This window comes from Oenanthe melanoleuca, chromosome 3 (assembly GCF_029582105.1).
Source record: "Oenanthe melanoleuca isolate GR-GAL-2019-014 chromosome 3, OMel1.0, whole genome shotgun sequence".
Lineage (NCBI taxonomy): Eukaryota > Metazoa > Chordata > Aves > Passeriformes > Muscicapidae > Oenanthe > Oenanthe melanoleuca.
The window spans coordinates 14,109,232-14,124,691 of NC_079336.1; the positions used below are offsets into that span (position 1 = coordinate 14,109,232).

General features: G+C 46.4%; 1 protein-coding gene across 2 annotated transcripts in view; it reads right to left on the reverse strand.

Moving 5' to 3' along the window:
- Window positions 1-6,621: 6,621 nt before the first annotated feature.
- The window catches only part of GRHL1 (grainyhead like transcription factor 1), a 43,995-nt gene continuing 35,156 nt past the window's right edge, over window positions 6,622-15,460 (reverse strand). For both annotated transcript variants that reach the window (XM_056487365.1, XM_056487366.1), the window contains 6 exons: window positions 15,316-15,455; window positions 14,398-14,435; window positions 14,210-14,298; window positions 12,373-12,458; window positions 10,776-10,840; window positions 6,622-9,696 (listed from right to left, as the gene is read on the reverse strand). In XM_056487365.1, the coding sequence (XP_056343340.1) occupies window positions 9,582-9,696; window positions 10,776-10,840; window positions 12,373-12,458; window positions 14,210-14,298; window positions 14,398-14,435; window positions 15,316-15,455 (533 nt within the window). In that variant the 3' untranslated portion in view covers window positions 6,622-9,581. The remainder of the gene's footprint in view (window positions 9,697-10,775; window positions 10,841-12,372; window positions 12,459-14,209; window positions 14,299-14,397; window positions 14,436-15,315; window positions 15,456-15,460) is intronic.

Below are 15,460 nucleotides of genomic sequence, written 5' to 3' on the forward strand. Positions count from 1 at the left end.
GCTGATGGATGTTCCCCTATTTTGGTCATCTCAGGACTTGCTGTGGCAGATATCAAGCCTGTGTGCAAACATGTTCCATCCTGAGTTGTCTTCCACATGTTAACAGCCCTGCAGTGTTTTCATGCACCACTCAGGTGCTGGAAGATGTCCTGTGTGACCAGAGACTGACTTCTGGGCCACTGGACATTGCTCCTAGTGGGGGTGGTTGGTACCACAGGGGCAGCAGTGGCCTGGCACTGGCAGTGGCTCCCCCAGCACCAGCATCTCCCCTGGGACATTGTCCATGGGCACCCAGGTGTGGTGCAGCACCAGCCACAGAATGGGGCCAAGCCCCAGGGAGGGCTCTGGGTGGTGGTGGGGGCTGTGGCTGATCACAGGTGTCCTGCTGTCTTGTCAAGTGTGCCACCTTTTTTGACATCAGATGGGGCTTGTTTAAGGTCCTGCTTTTTCCCATTCTTCACGCTGGCTCTGGATTGCCCAGCTGATATCAGAGGGGCTCTCTGCAAGGCTCAGATGTACATCCTCTGTCCCCCCTCTCATTTGATAATGTGAGACACTACTGAGCACCTTCACAAGCTTCCCCCAAAACCCCTTTCTGGGAGTGGGCCCTTCTTATGTGCCTGGGAATGGCTGAGACATCCCAGACCTGGTTGTGTGATGAAAGGTTGCTGCTGCCTGAGGTCATGGCTCTAAGAAGACACTAAAATAAGAGTCTATGTTACTTCTGGTCTAGTGCCTTATCTGTATCCCTGCCACCTTCCTCCCACCCACTTCAGGGTGCTCCTGACCCTGCTCTTCCTGGGGAATTAATCACTCACATATCCCTGCTCCACTTCATCCAGTCTGCAGGTTTTCCATCTCCTCCTCCCTGGAGCTGCAGCTCCTATGCTTTCCTTCCCTAACCCTGCAGAACAAGCCTCTCCCTCTCCCTCTCCCTTCTTGGCCTCCTCCTGGTAAAATATTAAGAACAAGGAACATCCCTGTTAAAATGTCACCATCAGGGGTTGCAGTTATTGACCATCACTGAAAGTCAGACAAATGAGGGGACTGAGCAGGGGCAGGAGACCAGCCAGGGCAACCCTGAACAGAAGTAAACACAACACTTGTGTGGAAGAGAATGAGACAGATGAGAAGGCCACTTTCAAACTACTTGCCACAAACATGCCTCTACTGCTGCTCTCCTGCACGTGGATGTCCCATGGACACCGAGGCTCAGCCCTGCTTGCCCCTGGATGTGTTCTGGCCAGGGGTGAAGAACCTGGCTATGGGGCCAGCAGTGCAGTGGGAGTGTGGTCTGCCTCCCCTTGCTGCTCACAGATGCACAGGGTCTGCAATAGAGGAGCGAGAGACAGGAGCTGAGGTACCTCTGCTCAGCTTTGCTTGCTGCTTCCCACAACAGCACACATGTATTAAATCATGTCAGAGAGAGTGCACTGTCAATTCTGCTGTTTAAGGTGCTCCCTGTGGCAGCCAGCTGTCACACCACACACATGCAAAGATGTGATTGCTAACCCATCAGCAGGTTTATAAATAAACTCCTCACCAGCCACTCTGGCTACACCAGCACCTTCTTCCAGTTTCCCTGGGCTGTGCTGTGCCCACTCCCATCTCTGCTCCTGGCTCTGCATCCTGCTCACCTGACACCTTCCTTTGCCTCCCCAGACACTTCCAATGGGCAGAGCAGCTGTGCTCTTACAGACACGTTGTCTCCAGCTGAGTCAGCCCGTGCTCCCTCATGGGTGACAGGTTTCTGTTTCCCTCTCCAATGCCACATCAGTCTCACTGGGTGCCACAATGCCAAACACTGCAGCTGGCAGGACAGATACCAAATCCAGGGACAAGGACACATCCCTGGTCAATGACAGCCAAAGCAAAGGAGGGCATGAGCTGAGGAGATTTGCTTGTAAGGGTAATTCCTTCCCTCCACCCAGTGCTTGCACTCAAACTGTGCCATCAATGGTTTTATACCCTGACCATCCTCCTAATAAAATGCTGAATTAACTATATATTGAAGGACAGTCAAGTATGGGATTTTACAGCTGAAAAATATGTTTTCTGTTAATAATTAAATAAACTAAAAAACAAGCTTTTGGGGGGGGAGGGGGGAAATCAGTGGCAATTGAGTGGCTTAATAGGTCAAATCCCTGTTCTAGCATCTAAAGGGACGTGTCTCACCCCAGCAATGGTCACATCCCATCCCTGCCCCAGCTGAGGAGCTGGAAAAGGGCAATTCCTGTTGTTGTGATACTTCCTTGGCAGCACTGCTAGTCGTACATGACTCAGCCAGCTCCATTCACTCACTCAGCTGCACAACAGACCCTGCCTGTTGTTTGGGTCAAGTATCTAGCCAGCTTGATGCTTTTTCTCACAACAAGTGCTTGCCTGGACTTACCCCTGCAACTCCCCTTGCACAGTGGAGATCCTAATGCCTCCCTTCAAAACCACTTTCCCACTTAGTTTTACACAACATAAAAAGGACAAGGAGTCCCTATTTTTTTCCCAGCATGGGTAAATCTTTACATCAGCCTTGGGTGTGCACTTCCCCTTCACTACTGCAGTGCTTCAGGATGTTAAGAGGTGCACCAAGATGACTTACGTTGAAATAAACTCAGGTTCCAATCCTGTGCTGCAGCTCTTCTGGTGTGTAGCTTTGCTATTTTCCCTTCCTGAGTACAGGCAGCACTGTTTACACTCAGTTTCTTTCCCATTGGGCATCCTTCCAAAGTGCCAGCAGAGCAGAGGATTGAGCACCACGCCTTGCAGTGCTTTTCCAAGGGGTGGATGATGCCCAGGGATGCCCCCAGCTGCATGCCCCACTCTGCTGCTGGACTTCTCTTCCCCATGGCTGCAGCTCACCTGAAGCAGTCCCAAATCACCATTTCATCTCTGATCTCTTGGTATTGTCTCCTCCAGGAGACCCAGCAAACACCCTCACATGACAAAAGGCACAAACCCACACACAGGAGGAGTTTCAGAACATTAGGAAATGCTTCACTGAGGGTGACTCAGTACTGGGATGCCCAGAGAGGCTGTGGAGTCTCTGTCCCTCGGGATACTCAGAAGGCCTCTGGACAGGGTGCTGGGCAGCTGACTGGGGGTGGCCCTGCTTGAGCAGAGGAGGAGGATCAGGTGTTCCCAGACACCCCTTTCAACCCTAACCATGCAGTGACCTGTGGAGAGCAGTCTGAACATTCCCAGTTCTGCTGCATGGGAAAGGCCCTGGACTGGGGAGAAACATTGCTTTTACCCAAAACCTTCCCACACTCCCAGTAACTTCCAGCCCTACAGCCACAGCTCCTCCTGCTCCACAAGCACCACCCTCCTTTTCTCCTGAGCTATTGACTGAAGCAAGCTGAGCTGGGAATACCCTGCCTGAATACCTCAACCTGATGGTTTGGGCTTCCACGCAGATCTGCCTGGCTAGCAGCTTATTTTTCAGCCCAGCTCAGCAAAACTCCTTCTCCCTTCATCAGGGCATGAAATCCCCCTGCTGCTGCAGCCAGCCAGGTCCCTGCTGGCCACATTTCCACCTGCCATCCCTGCACTTTAAGGCATTCACACACTCTGTCACGCTGGATTACATCCACCCCAGTGCTGTTGTCAGGGAGCTCAAATATGGTTCATAAAAGCCTCAGGATGTACCTTTAGAGCAAAATAACAGCAGGTTAATGGGTAGATGTAATGCAGCGTGAAAAAACCTTGAGGATCAGAGAGAGGGGGTTTTCAAAGCAGGGTAATGGGAGGAAATTCCTCCAAGAAATTAAATTTTGCACAATTTGATGGTGTTGAAGAGCATCATTAACCCCCAGCACTTAGGAATTGAAAGATGGGCCTAAAGAAAAAGTGTGAAGGAAAGTGGTTTACAGTCAAAATTTTTTTCTTTCTCTTGAGGTATCTTTCAAATTTTCTTTTCAGTCCTGGAGGAGGGCTCAAAATTTGCCCTTGAAAAGAACAATGGAAGTCAGAATGGGGTCTTAGGCCATTAATGGGGCAGCATTGTGGTCCCTTGCCCTGCAGCATGAACAGAGGAGCAGGAAAGCTGTGCCTCTACAGAGACGGGGTGGATTTGGGCCCTCCTCTCACCCAAATCCTCACCCCTGGTGAGGCCAGGCAGCCCCACAGGCAGGGCTCAGCTGGCCCCCAAGGCTGGGCTGGGGGTCACTCACAGGCAAAGCTCTGGACAGGACTGCCAGGAGGTGCCAGCTCATTTGGGAATGGCCAGGTAGCACAGCAGGGGCTGATTCAGGTAGAATGGATTTTTTTTTAGCTTCCCATCACCAATTTTATAACTGCTTCCTTTTGTCTCAGGCACTACCCTGACCTGAGGCTTTGTAGACCGCAAGTCTTGACCAGCTCTTAGCCTACAGCCTGGGCTCTTTTTTAAGCCTGCAAAGCAGAGACAAGTGGGAGAGCAAGGGCTGGTTTAGGGCCCTTTAGGATATCCACAAGATGGGAGACCCAGCCCTGCTGCTCCCCAAAAGCCCTTGGTCAGCACTGGCTGAAAGGCTCAAAGCATTTCAAGTGAGAAGAAGCTGTGGGGACACAACCTGCAAAACTGACCACAGTGTGATCACTTTTTGTAATTTTTTAGGAAAAAAAAAAAAAAAACTCAAGCAAACCTTATCATGACAAGATTAGAAGCATCATCAAACCAAGCACTGGCAGCAGCCCCAATGGCACTGGCACAGCTGCCTGGCAGAGCCAGTGCCAATCCCTGCACGCCTGTGCCCTTATCACAGACAGGCACCTGCCACCCCTGAGCAGGGCTGAGCAGGGCTCCCAGTGTCCCAGAGCTCCCAGCTGCTCCTCTCCAGGCCAGGGACTGGGCTCTGCCTGGGAATGTTCCAGTGGCTGGAGCAGGCAGGTTGGTTCAATCCAAACTCCTGGGCAGTGGCAGCAGGACACTGCCCTGCTCAGCCCAAAGCAGGGAGCTCAGAAGTTGGAGGAGCAGATTCAACAGGTTGGCAGGGCCAGCACTGCCTGGGGCTCCATCCAGCTCTCCTCTCCTGCTGGACACTGAGCAACCAAGGGACTTGATTTCCCTGGTGTTGAGGAACCACAGGACTCCATTCACTCTTCCTCATGTCACTTCATCCTCTACAAATTTCTACAAATTTCAAATTTCACTCCAATTTACACTGTCTTTTTCAGCCTGGTGGCAGCAGCCACCTGCACAGCATAATCCTCACTGCTATAATCCCTGAGCCCAGGGCTGTCTCTCCTGCAGGTATCAAATTCCCAAGACATCCAAACACCTTTCCATTGTGTTCCCACTCATCAGAGATGCTGCCAGATTGTCTAATATTTAATTTAATTGTAATAATGGCTCCAGTGATCTAAAACACAAACCAAATAGAGGAGCATCAAAGCTCCATGCTCATAAAAACCCTTGTTTGATAAAGTTCCATCAAGAAGCTGGAGACTGATGCAGAATTCAACTTTCCCATAGAGAAAGAGGTCAGATCTTAAAAGCCTAACTATGTGTTTTCAGTGTTAGGGCCCCGAGTCATGCCCCAGGAAGAAGCATGGAGCTCCATGTAAGGCTCCCTGCCTTAGGAGCTCAGAGCTGCCTCTTTGGGGGCTCACCTTCACTTCCTTTAAACTCACCTGAATAGAAAAGGGCTGAGGGGTGTCAGGAGGAGGAGGAGGGAGTGCTGGCACAGACACACACACATCTCAAGTGAAAGCTGAGGAAAGTAGTGGCATCACACAGCCAGGGAAGAGGGAGTAGCAGCTATTTGTCAGCCAGCCCTGCAGCAGATTCCATATCATGCTGAGGTTTGCAGTGAGATGGCCACACACCAATTTTATGGGTTGTGCCCAGTATTCCAGCAAGAACAAACTCAGGTGCAGATGGCACAGGGCATCCCCAGCACTGGGGCATCCCCCAGTCATGACACATTGCAGCATCTTCCTGCATCTGGGACAAACCCTGTGAGCAGAGCCTGTACAAGAACTGCAAATAAATAAGGAAATAAGTAAAAGTTTTCCTGGCCTTTTCCTAGCCCAGAAATCTTCTGCCACCCACACTGCTCCCACCCAGACCCAGCATGTTGACACAAGCCCCGTGGTTCGGAAGATGCTGGCACAGGAGCTGCTCCAGGACAGCAACTGCTGCAGGGGCTGGGAGCCAGCTGCAGCAAAAGCTTGTTGAGACATTTTCTGACAGAGGAACAGAGGAGGTGAACACCTCTACAGATACCATGGCACTAGGATTATCCTGGAGATGTTACTGTGAATTTTGTTTTCAGCTTGCCCAAGTCAATGCCTGCAGCTTCACTAGTGGTCCCCCTACACACCTGATCTTGCTCATGGATGTTCTGCTCTCCTGCCAAAGGAAAGGGTCCTATGGAAGCAAATGCTGCAGCTTCCCTACACTGAATTGAATGAGCAGCTGGAATAAAGCAGAGAATGAGAATGGGGCTGGCCACTTCTCATATGGGAATAACAACAGCAAGGCTGGCACTGGGATTGTTTTCTTTTGCAAGGAGAAACTAGGAAACAATCATCAGGGTTTTATAGATTGCGTGTCAGTGGAAAATCAAAGGGATAAGAGCAGATGCATTTGTTATATAGAAGACTCATAATTAGAAATGAACATATAAAATTTAATAGCTTGGTTTAAAATACATTTTCAATTAAAAAACAGCAGGCAAAAAAAAAAAATCAGTTTCATAAAACATACATGACATTGCTGCTACTGTTATAAGACCCGTGTCCCAGAATATCTTATAGTGGAAAACAATCGTCAGATTTAGTTCACATACTTCATTAAGCAGTAAAAAGAAATAACATTCATGTCAATCTTACCTCTATGGAGACTCTAAATCTACTTCCCTGACCCTAGACCAAGTTTCCATAATAAAACTTCCATTTTCAATAAAAATGTGTAAATATATATATATATGTATTCTATATATCAGGCTTTTAAAAAATCTTCCCTTGCCATAGTAAAACGATTCCCGGGGCTGTGGGAGGGAGGCCCAGGCAGGAGGTTGGTGCTGCCTGGGCACAGGTCCTGTGGTGCTCTGCCACTGTGCACTCCTGTGCAGGGGGCAGCTGCTGGCCAGGTCCCTTCAGCATCCTGCTGCACATCAGCCTCTCTCCTTCAGCCTCGAGCCCACCTGCTCTGGCCACAGGGCCACAGTCTGTGTGCAGTTTGCCCAACTCCAGCCACACAGCATGCAGTGACCAGAGCATCACCACCCCTCTGTTGGGGCCCATCAGTGAAGGTGGAGAAGGAAGGAAGGGAGAATAGAATGAACCAGCTCACAACTGATGCAAATACAAATTCCAAAATACTGTATTTTATATAAATCACTAAAAAAGAAGGTGGGGAGGGACTTCAAGTGGTCACCTGGACGCACCACCAATGGAGAAATCAATTACACCTAGAACAGTCCAGAGACACCTTTGCTCAGCCTGGCTCTGAAGACCTTTGATGCCAAACCACTGCCTCCATGGGCAACCTGCTCTTCTCACTAGAGAAAACTGCCTCAAAACCCAGCCCAAATTTCTGTGGTTTACACCCACTGCTCCCTGTGCTTGCCATGGATGGAAAGGACATGTCCATGGGTTGGGAGGCTGCTCCCATCAACGATCCCATCTGAACATGACCCCTCACCAGCCAGATCATGCTGGCCTTCCTCCTCAGAAGCCACGAGCTCTGGCTGAAGTGCCACATGGTCTGGCCTGTGCTCCAGGGGAGCCCCAGCGATGCCAAGCACAGCCAAAGGGGAGAGGTCTCCTATTTCCTGCAGGTCATGCTCCTGTTGATCAACTCAACGTGGCATTTGCCTCCCTCTTCCCAACAGCACTGTGACAGAGCTAAACAATAGTAGGTTACAATTTGTTAACCATTAAGTAGAATCATTAATTTTTAAGTAAGATCACATGCTACTTTTCCGGACTATTTCTCCAGTCTTTCCAGGTTGACCTTCATGTTCTAGGTGAGGTATGTGCAACTCTGTACTGTCTGAAAATGTTATAAACCTCTTTCCTAACCCAGATCCCTAACTAAAGCTCTGACACTGGACCTGTCACTCATGTTCACCTGCTCACTATGTAACAGAGGTTTTTGCCTTAGTGCTGCCCTTTAAGTGCTCCTCTCTCACTTGCTATTAACCAAAGAGTGCCTTTCCTTCATAGGTACATGCACATGATGAGTAAATAGCACAGGGCAGTACTTTTTGGAGGTGTCTGGCACTCCCAGCTGGGGCTCAGGATGCCTGCTGTGCCCATTGGGTCTCTCCAGCTCAGCACTGGGCCCATGGTATGTACAGACACCAAGAATGCATAACCTATTTGGAGGCCCTACTCCCTGCTAACACCTGGCCTGCTGAGCCATCCTGCCACCTTCCCCTCTCAAAAGCCTTGCTTGTGCATTTCCAGATGTTGACATCCTAGGCCTTGCAAGCTGGCTCCATCTAGCCCATGGCTTCATCCAGCCTGAGCTGCTGGTGCAGGCAGCATCCAGCTGAGCCTTAAGTGCACTGCTACAGAAAAAAATCCACCCTCCAGGAGACCTTCTTTCTGACCTCCAAACAAAAGACTTCAAGAGAACTGCATCTGCCCAGCTCCTCTTGTGAACCAGCTCTCAGACTTGGCCCAAATTGCCTCCCAGGACAGCAGTACACAGCTGGTTCAGGACTTAGTGGCAGTTCATAACAAAAACCAGGACTTCCACCACCTGTCTGTGCATGAGGATTTAGGAGAGAGCTGGTATATTTTTCCTTCTACATAGGAAGATATCCATGTTTAACTAGCAGGTCTCTTGTGCCTTCTATGAATGTACAAATGTGTGCTCACCTTTGGTGCATGATAAGGGTTTGTCCATTTTTAAATATCTATGTTAAATATGTTTTCTCTGTATATGGCATCCTTTTAGATGGGCTTCATTGCATATATTCACGGTATATACAGAACACCATATTTTATATATATTATATATTGCTTATATGTACACATTTACAAACCTTCAAAAATATATTGCACTTATATACAATATAGCTTCATCTGATGAGAGTTCACACAGTTATTAAGGCGAGTTCTTCATAAGCAAGGCAGTTTTACATTCCCCCCAAACGACACAAGTGATTTCAACAGTCTGCCCTGGTCACAAGTAAACATTATAGACTTTTCTCCAACCTGCATGCAACTCCTACTAGTATCAATTAGTAGTTTTGCAGCTCTCCCTAGCAGAAAACAGTCCAGTAAAACGGCATTAGGTGAAAACAGGCTCAAACATGGTTACTGAATAGATAAATAAGACATCACCAGTCTAAAAGGCCACCTTCCAGGAGATTTCCCCTCCCATACCTACTAGTGGTTTATACACTAGTAAAAATATATACATGCTCTCCATTTAATTGCTGATCTTTGCTTGCCCATTTCAAGTGCAAATAAGGTCATGAGCAAGAACACAAACACGAATGTATTAAGCAAAACCACTGCTCTGCTCCCCAGAACAAGTCAAACATCTGGCTTTCTTCTGGAGGTGATTAGTGTTTTGCCCAACATACTGAATTATGTGAAAATGTTCACTTGAGACCTTTGTTTAAAATCCACAGTGATCTGTGATTTTAGATCTCAGTCAAAGTGAGCTTGTAAGATCCTCCAACCTCTTCAATCTGCAGCTGGAAGGTATCTTCATTAGAATAGTGTTTCACAATGTTATCATCCATGTTGACCAGAATTCTGGAAAAACAAAATAGATCAGGTGTTTTACAGTTCTTAAAAAGAAAGAGTGCAAAGGCACTCTGAAACCTAAAAAAGCCTGGACTACCCAAGGGTAACACAAGATCCCTGCTCATCTCTCTCTGACTCATTGCTTCCCATAGCAGATCTGGCTGTTCTGAGCCAAACCTACCATCAAGGCTGGCAGCCACACTTCTCAGGGTCTGCATGGAAGGATTAAATCTATCTCCTGGACCAGGGAGAGAGATCTTGGAACTGGCAGAATCCTACTAAAGCTGCAGGCACCTGGGGCTCTGAATGGGTTTGCATGCCAAGTATAAACTATCAGCACAAAACCCTACAGAGCTCACAGGGAAGAAACCACTCAAGCTTGGCCACTTCTCTCATTTGCCAGAAAGGTCAGTACCTGTGTGTTTCTGTGCACAAACACACACCAAGGTGTGCTTAGCAGTGGTTTAGATATCACAGATTCTAAGCTTTTGCAGCTGTCCTGGTGGGGTAATTCTGCTATGAAAGCACAGCCCTGGAAGGGTACAATTTCCTGGCTAGAAGAAGAAGGGGCTAAGACACCAAACTGACTTATAGACAACCCAAGAAAATTACTGAGAAATTAAAAGATAAAACAAAAGCAGACAATGTTCAGAAATTCAATTATGCTACAAAATAAAAAGATCGAGTATGGCCTCTGGGAGAAACAGACACTTCACAACTAAGTTCTCTTCAATTTACCCCATAAAAAGACAACCAGGATTTAGTAATTGTAGTCAAATGTAGATATAGTGAGCCCAGTCACCACTGGAACAATTTAACATGGGTTGAAGGAGGTTCTTCATCACTGGGAGTCTTTCAACAAATGGAACTCTTCTTCCTCTGATATGATTAACTCTGGTTCAAATAACAATTAGCTCAGAGAGGTGATTTGTATTTACCCAGGAAGCCAGACTACATATTACTACAGGACCCTTCCTATAGTCTTCCAGTCTACAGCTCTGTGGATGATGTTGGAATGTGTGTACTTGTGTGCACACACACATAACAGATGGCATTCACAGGCAGCTGTTGCACAGGTACATACTCACCCTTTTTTACATTTTTTGAAGATTTTTCCTATTTTATCAAAAGGAACTTCATATTTGTCAGATATCTAGAACAAAAGAAAGCAATGATTGGTGAAGCAAGGAGACTGCTGTCATTGTCTTTCACTTCCTATTTTACAGGAAGGAACAACAAAAAACCTGCAAATGAGGACAACTGCTCTGCCCTATAAAGGCAATATAAATCCCAACCCATAGCATAAATCTACAGATCAGAACACTTTCTCTGTATTTAGCTAACTTCTGTGCAAAAACTTTAATCATGTTTGAAACCTGGCTACTTACTTCTCATACAGCAACCTCCTGCCCCTTCACTCAAAAGCCCACCTGTTAAAAGCCCACTCCACACCCCACCTCATTCTCTCTTGGCTCTCTGTTCTCTTAGCATACTGAAAGCCATTTTTAAATTCAGTGTTAGAAGGATCAAGTGAAAACTAGTCATGACAGTGGCTAAAAGAAGAAAACAGCAACAGAGAGGATCTCTGCTGCTAAGAACATGGGGTGACCAGAAACATTCTCCTTCCCCAGCAGGGTGACATCAGTGTGGAGCCACAGCCACTGACTGTGGCACTTCACTGCACAACCTCCAGGAAGTGGGAGGTCAGTAACCTAAGCCTGGTTTACTTTGGCAAACTGCTCACACTGACAGTAAGGACCAAACCAATACAGTGCTTTGGCATGCAAATGTACAGGGAATTTCCCCCAAGCTATAGCTGTGAGCATTTAGCTCCTTGCTTTAAGAAATCCAGTGAAACAACAGAGGTGCAGCTTCACTTCAGGACTATGGGCTAAGGGAGGACTTCACAGTGCTCAATTCCTCTCTCCATTGGCCCTTTCCCTCCAGCTGGCAGAGCCTCACAGCCTGGGAGACATAAAGATTCTGGTTACAGAGCTATCTCTACCATGATCAGACCTGCCTGTACATCCCCAAAGCCCCTGTTCCCTGAGCATTAGCCACAGAAAGGGACAGACAGAAACATCAGTTTTGAGCTCACACCAAACATTACACCATTCCTTGGACTTAAGCCCTGTACTTCCCTTGCTCTGCAGCAGCAGGGAGAGTGGAAGGCTGTTTTGGAAGTCAAGCATCAGAGAGCAATTTCACATGTGTGCACAGATACATAAAAGTCTTCAGCAACACACAGAAACTGGGACTTGGAGCTCTGCATTACCAGCTGGTGAAGGGGCAGTGGAGGGCCCCAAACATAGCTCTGAAAGGCTGAAACAAACCCAAGCCACTGGACACTTTCTGAAAACACTCCATTTCCTAACAAAAGTAACCCCTCTGGCAAGAGGAACATCCATCATCAAGTTTGACACACCTGGATCTTCAGGAAGGCTTCTTACACCCAGACCCCACATATGTGGGGTAAAGTACTTAAAAGACAAGCTTCCTGAATTCTCTTAATAATAAATTACAGCATTATTTGCAGTAATTTCCATGTTATTGAAAGGAAATCTCCCTTATTCTTCTTATCCAGAAGAGCAGAAATGTGTGGACACAAGCTCTGACTGAAAGTCTCCTAAGGACTGGGTAGCCAGGGCTTTTTCTTAAGGACTATAAACCAACCTCAATACTTACCGCTTCCATTAGGCCTTTCAGAGATGGTGTCTTTAACATCAGGGCATCAAAGACTTCCTCTGACTCTTTTCGGACATACAGCAGCACTGGAAAGCAATTTGGAGAGGAATTAACTGTGCAATTGCTCCTCAGGAAAAATCTGCATCCCACAGTGGCTAAGCACATGGGGACATCCACTGAGGATCTCATGAAGAAATATACATTCATACATTCAATATACACTTAAGACTGTAGCACAAACACACAGCTAGGTTAGCTCAAAAGTTCTTACACATAAAGCCATTGTATGCTCAAGCATCTTTACTGTCAAAATACTTTTGTATTTTCTTTATTTTCCCTATTATTAGAAAAAAAGGTCATATTTGAAACAAAGAAAGGAGGAACACGAAACACAAATATTTGAGACTCTTGGGTTCCTCCATATCTTACAATCATTTGCTATAAGACTTTTCATAATCAAATTATTTGACAGATGCTATCACAGCAGGTGAAGACATCCTGGACACCTCCTAATTTTTAAATAATTTATTTGTACAGTTCTGTGCTCCTCCTACACTGTCTCATTGTTCTTCCTACCCCTTGCAGTGTTTCAGTAACCCTCTTACCACCAGAGCTGACATACAATGCAGGACTGGTCTTCTGATAGGAGGGGAATGAAAGAGCAAGAACCCCAATCAGGTGAGCATCCCTAGTGTTCTCAAGCTAGCACAGACTCTTTGCATGTAACATCAGCCTCATTAAAAACTGCATTAAGGCTGAGGAACATGCCAGGAGAGCAAGAAAGCTTGAACTTGAACAGCTTTGCTGTCTTTAATCCATCTTTTAATGACTAGGTATTGCAATGACTGGATTGTTTACAAGGGTTCAGCAGCCACAGCTTTGACACACCTGCAATATGGAACAATTATTGGCATTTCTAATAGAACAAGGTGAACTCAGGACAGCACAGCACCTTGATGCATTTTGTGAGTTGCCTGCTAAAGGCAGGTTTAAAAAGAGAGGACTGTAGATTTGAAAAAGGAGGACAGGACACATACTCTCAGTTACAGCACAAGGTCAGATGAGAGTCAGTCAAAAGAGAGAGAATCCCATGGGCCTTGTTTTATGGCATACAACAATATTAAAAAACAAGAAGTCTGAGTTCCTTCTACAAAATTCATCCTTCCTTACTAGTTTATCCAGACTGCAGAAATCCAACCCCATTATGGTCAGACTTGCTAGATTTAGCATTTGCTGCATCGTAGGTTTAATACCTCAAGCTGAGTTGCAGTCCTTCCAAACACAGCTATCATCAAGCAGGTAGACAACACCCCAAAGGGACCTCTCATGTTCTTCCACAACACCATAGCAAGGTGATATTGTACAGACTGAAACTCAGTTAAAAAATAGCAGAATATTCTCTTAGCTTGGCTTTCAGAGGTGAACATCCCATTTCCTGGCACCATGAAAGATGCAATGGTTTTATACCCAGAACCAGTTATTGGTGTTCATTGCTTGAAGTCCTGGAGGAAATTTCCAGAGTGTTTTGTAGCAGATTAAATGCTGAATTCTCTGCCCCAGTCCATTAGGGGTACTGGTAAGCTGCTCACCTCGTCATGACTCTCATTCCCTATAGGTTCAGTGCCCATGACTGGAAGCCCCCAGAAATTCTCATAATGTAAAATATTTGCACAGCTGAACCACAACTTGATACATGAACTGTCACTACTCAAAGCCAGAAAAATCAGTGTGAAATATACATGAATACGAATTTAAAAATTCTTCAACCTCAGATGCATCTCTCTATCATGATTGGATAAATACTCCAAAAATTCAGTCCCTGAAAGAAGAAAAATACCTCTTTTTGGTTCTTCTATTCTGGCCATCTTATTAGGAGTAGCAATAAAGTCCTCTTCACCAATATAACCTCCTCTCTTCAGGTTGGAGCTGTCATTGACAGAACAAAATGTTAGCAGTGATACACTTATAGGGACTTATCCCTCTCTCTGAGGACAAGGTGTCAGGAGGTTGAAGTGCAGCTCTTACCTTTCACCTTCTAGTTCTTCTGAAGCAACAGGAAGGACCTTTAAAAACAAAGGGGAGATTTTGTGAATATTTCATCCAGAACTAGAATTAATTTTCTCTTACAATCTTTCAATGCTAAATCAAATGACACTTTAGCTCCAAAAGCCAGTAAGCATCTTCTTTACCTTTTTCATAAAAAGTAATAAAGGGTCTCAAATGAGAGACAAGAACAAAGAGGAGCTAACCAGCTTTCTACTTGAACTGGTGTAGAGTCCTCTGACAAAACTCGTCACTAGGGGCCTTTGTAGAAAAACATGCAGAATGTCAGCCTTATGGATACAAGTTTATTCTCCATCCTTGCTAGGAGTTCAAGCAATGCTCTCAAAAAGTAAGGTTTAGATTATGTTAGAGCGTGGCAGAACTCCCAGCACAGCAAAGTTCAAGATTTTGAAACCTGGTTGCATGCTAATTTTTTCCCTTCCAGTTTCTTGTGAGCTGGAACTTTCCAGGAACACTGAGGCAGGGTGCTCTAGCAGAGGATCACAGAGCTGACACACATGCCAGTTCCACAGGATAGACTTTCATCCTACAGCAGGCACCTGGAGGAGTCTGTGCTGTACAACAGCACACCAGGATCTCAAGGGATGTTACAAGAGAAAACCACACTGCAGTTCATGCAATGAAAATGCTATGGAAAAATCCTTTCAGCTTCAGAGAAACTGGACTTGATAGGAAAAGAATTTTCAGTGATGGTGGAACACCTGTAGTTAACTCCAGCCAATGTATCTTGCACATCAGACACAGCCTTTATTTGATTACAGCACTGATGCAGTCTGACATTTCACATGTACATACACTCACACAGCATCCCAGAGCCTCTTGATCCCCACAAACACATCTCAGAGCCTGGTGATCCCCACAGCCCTGAGCTCTACTCACGTGAGCCCCACGCTGCAGGTTTGCAAAGTGAACATCAGGGATGAACAGCACAGGCTGAGTGTCCAGGTCCATGAAGGGCTTGAAGACGGTGATGTCAGTACGCTTGTGGGAGGGAAGCATGGGCACTTTGACATCAGAAACTGCA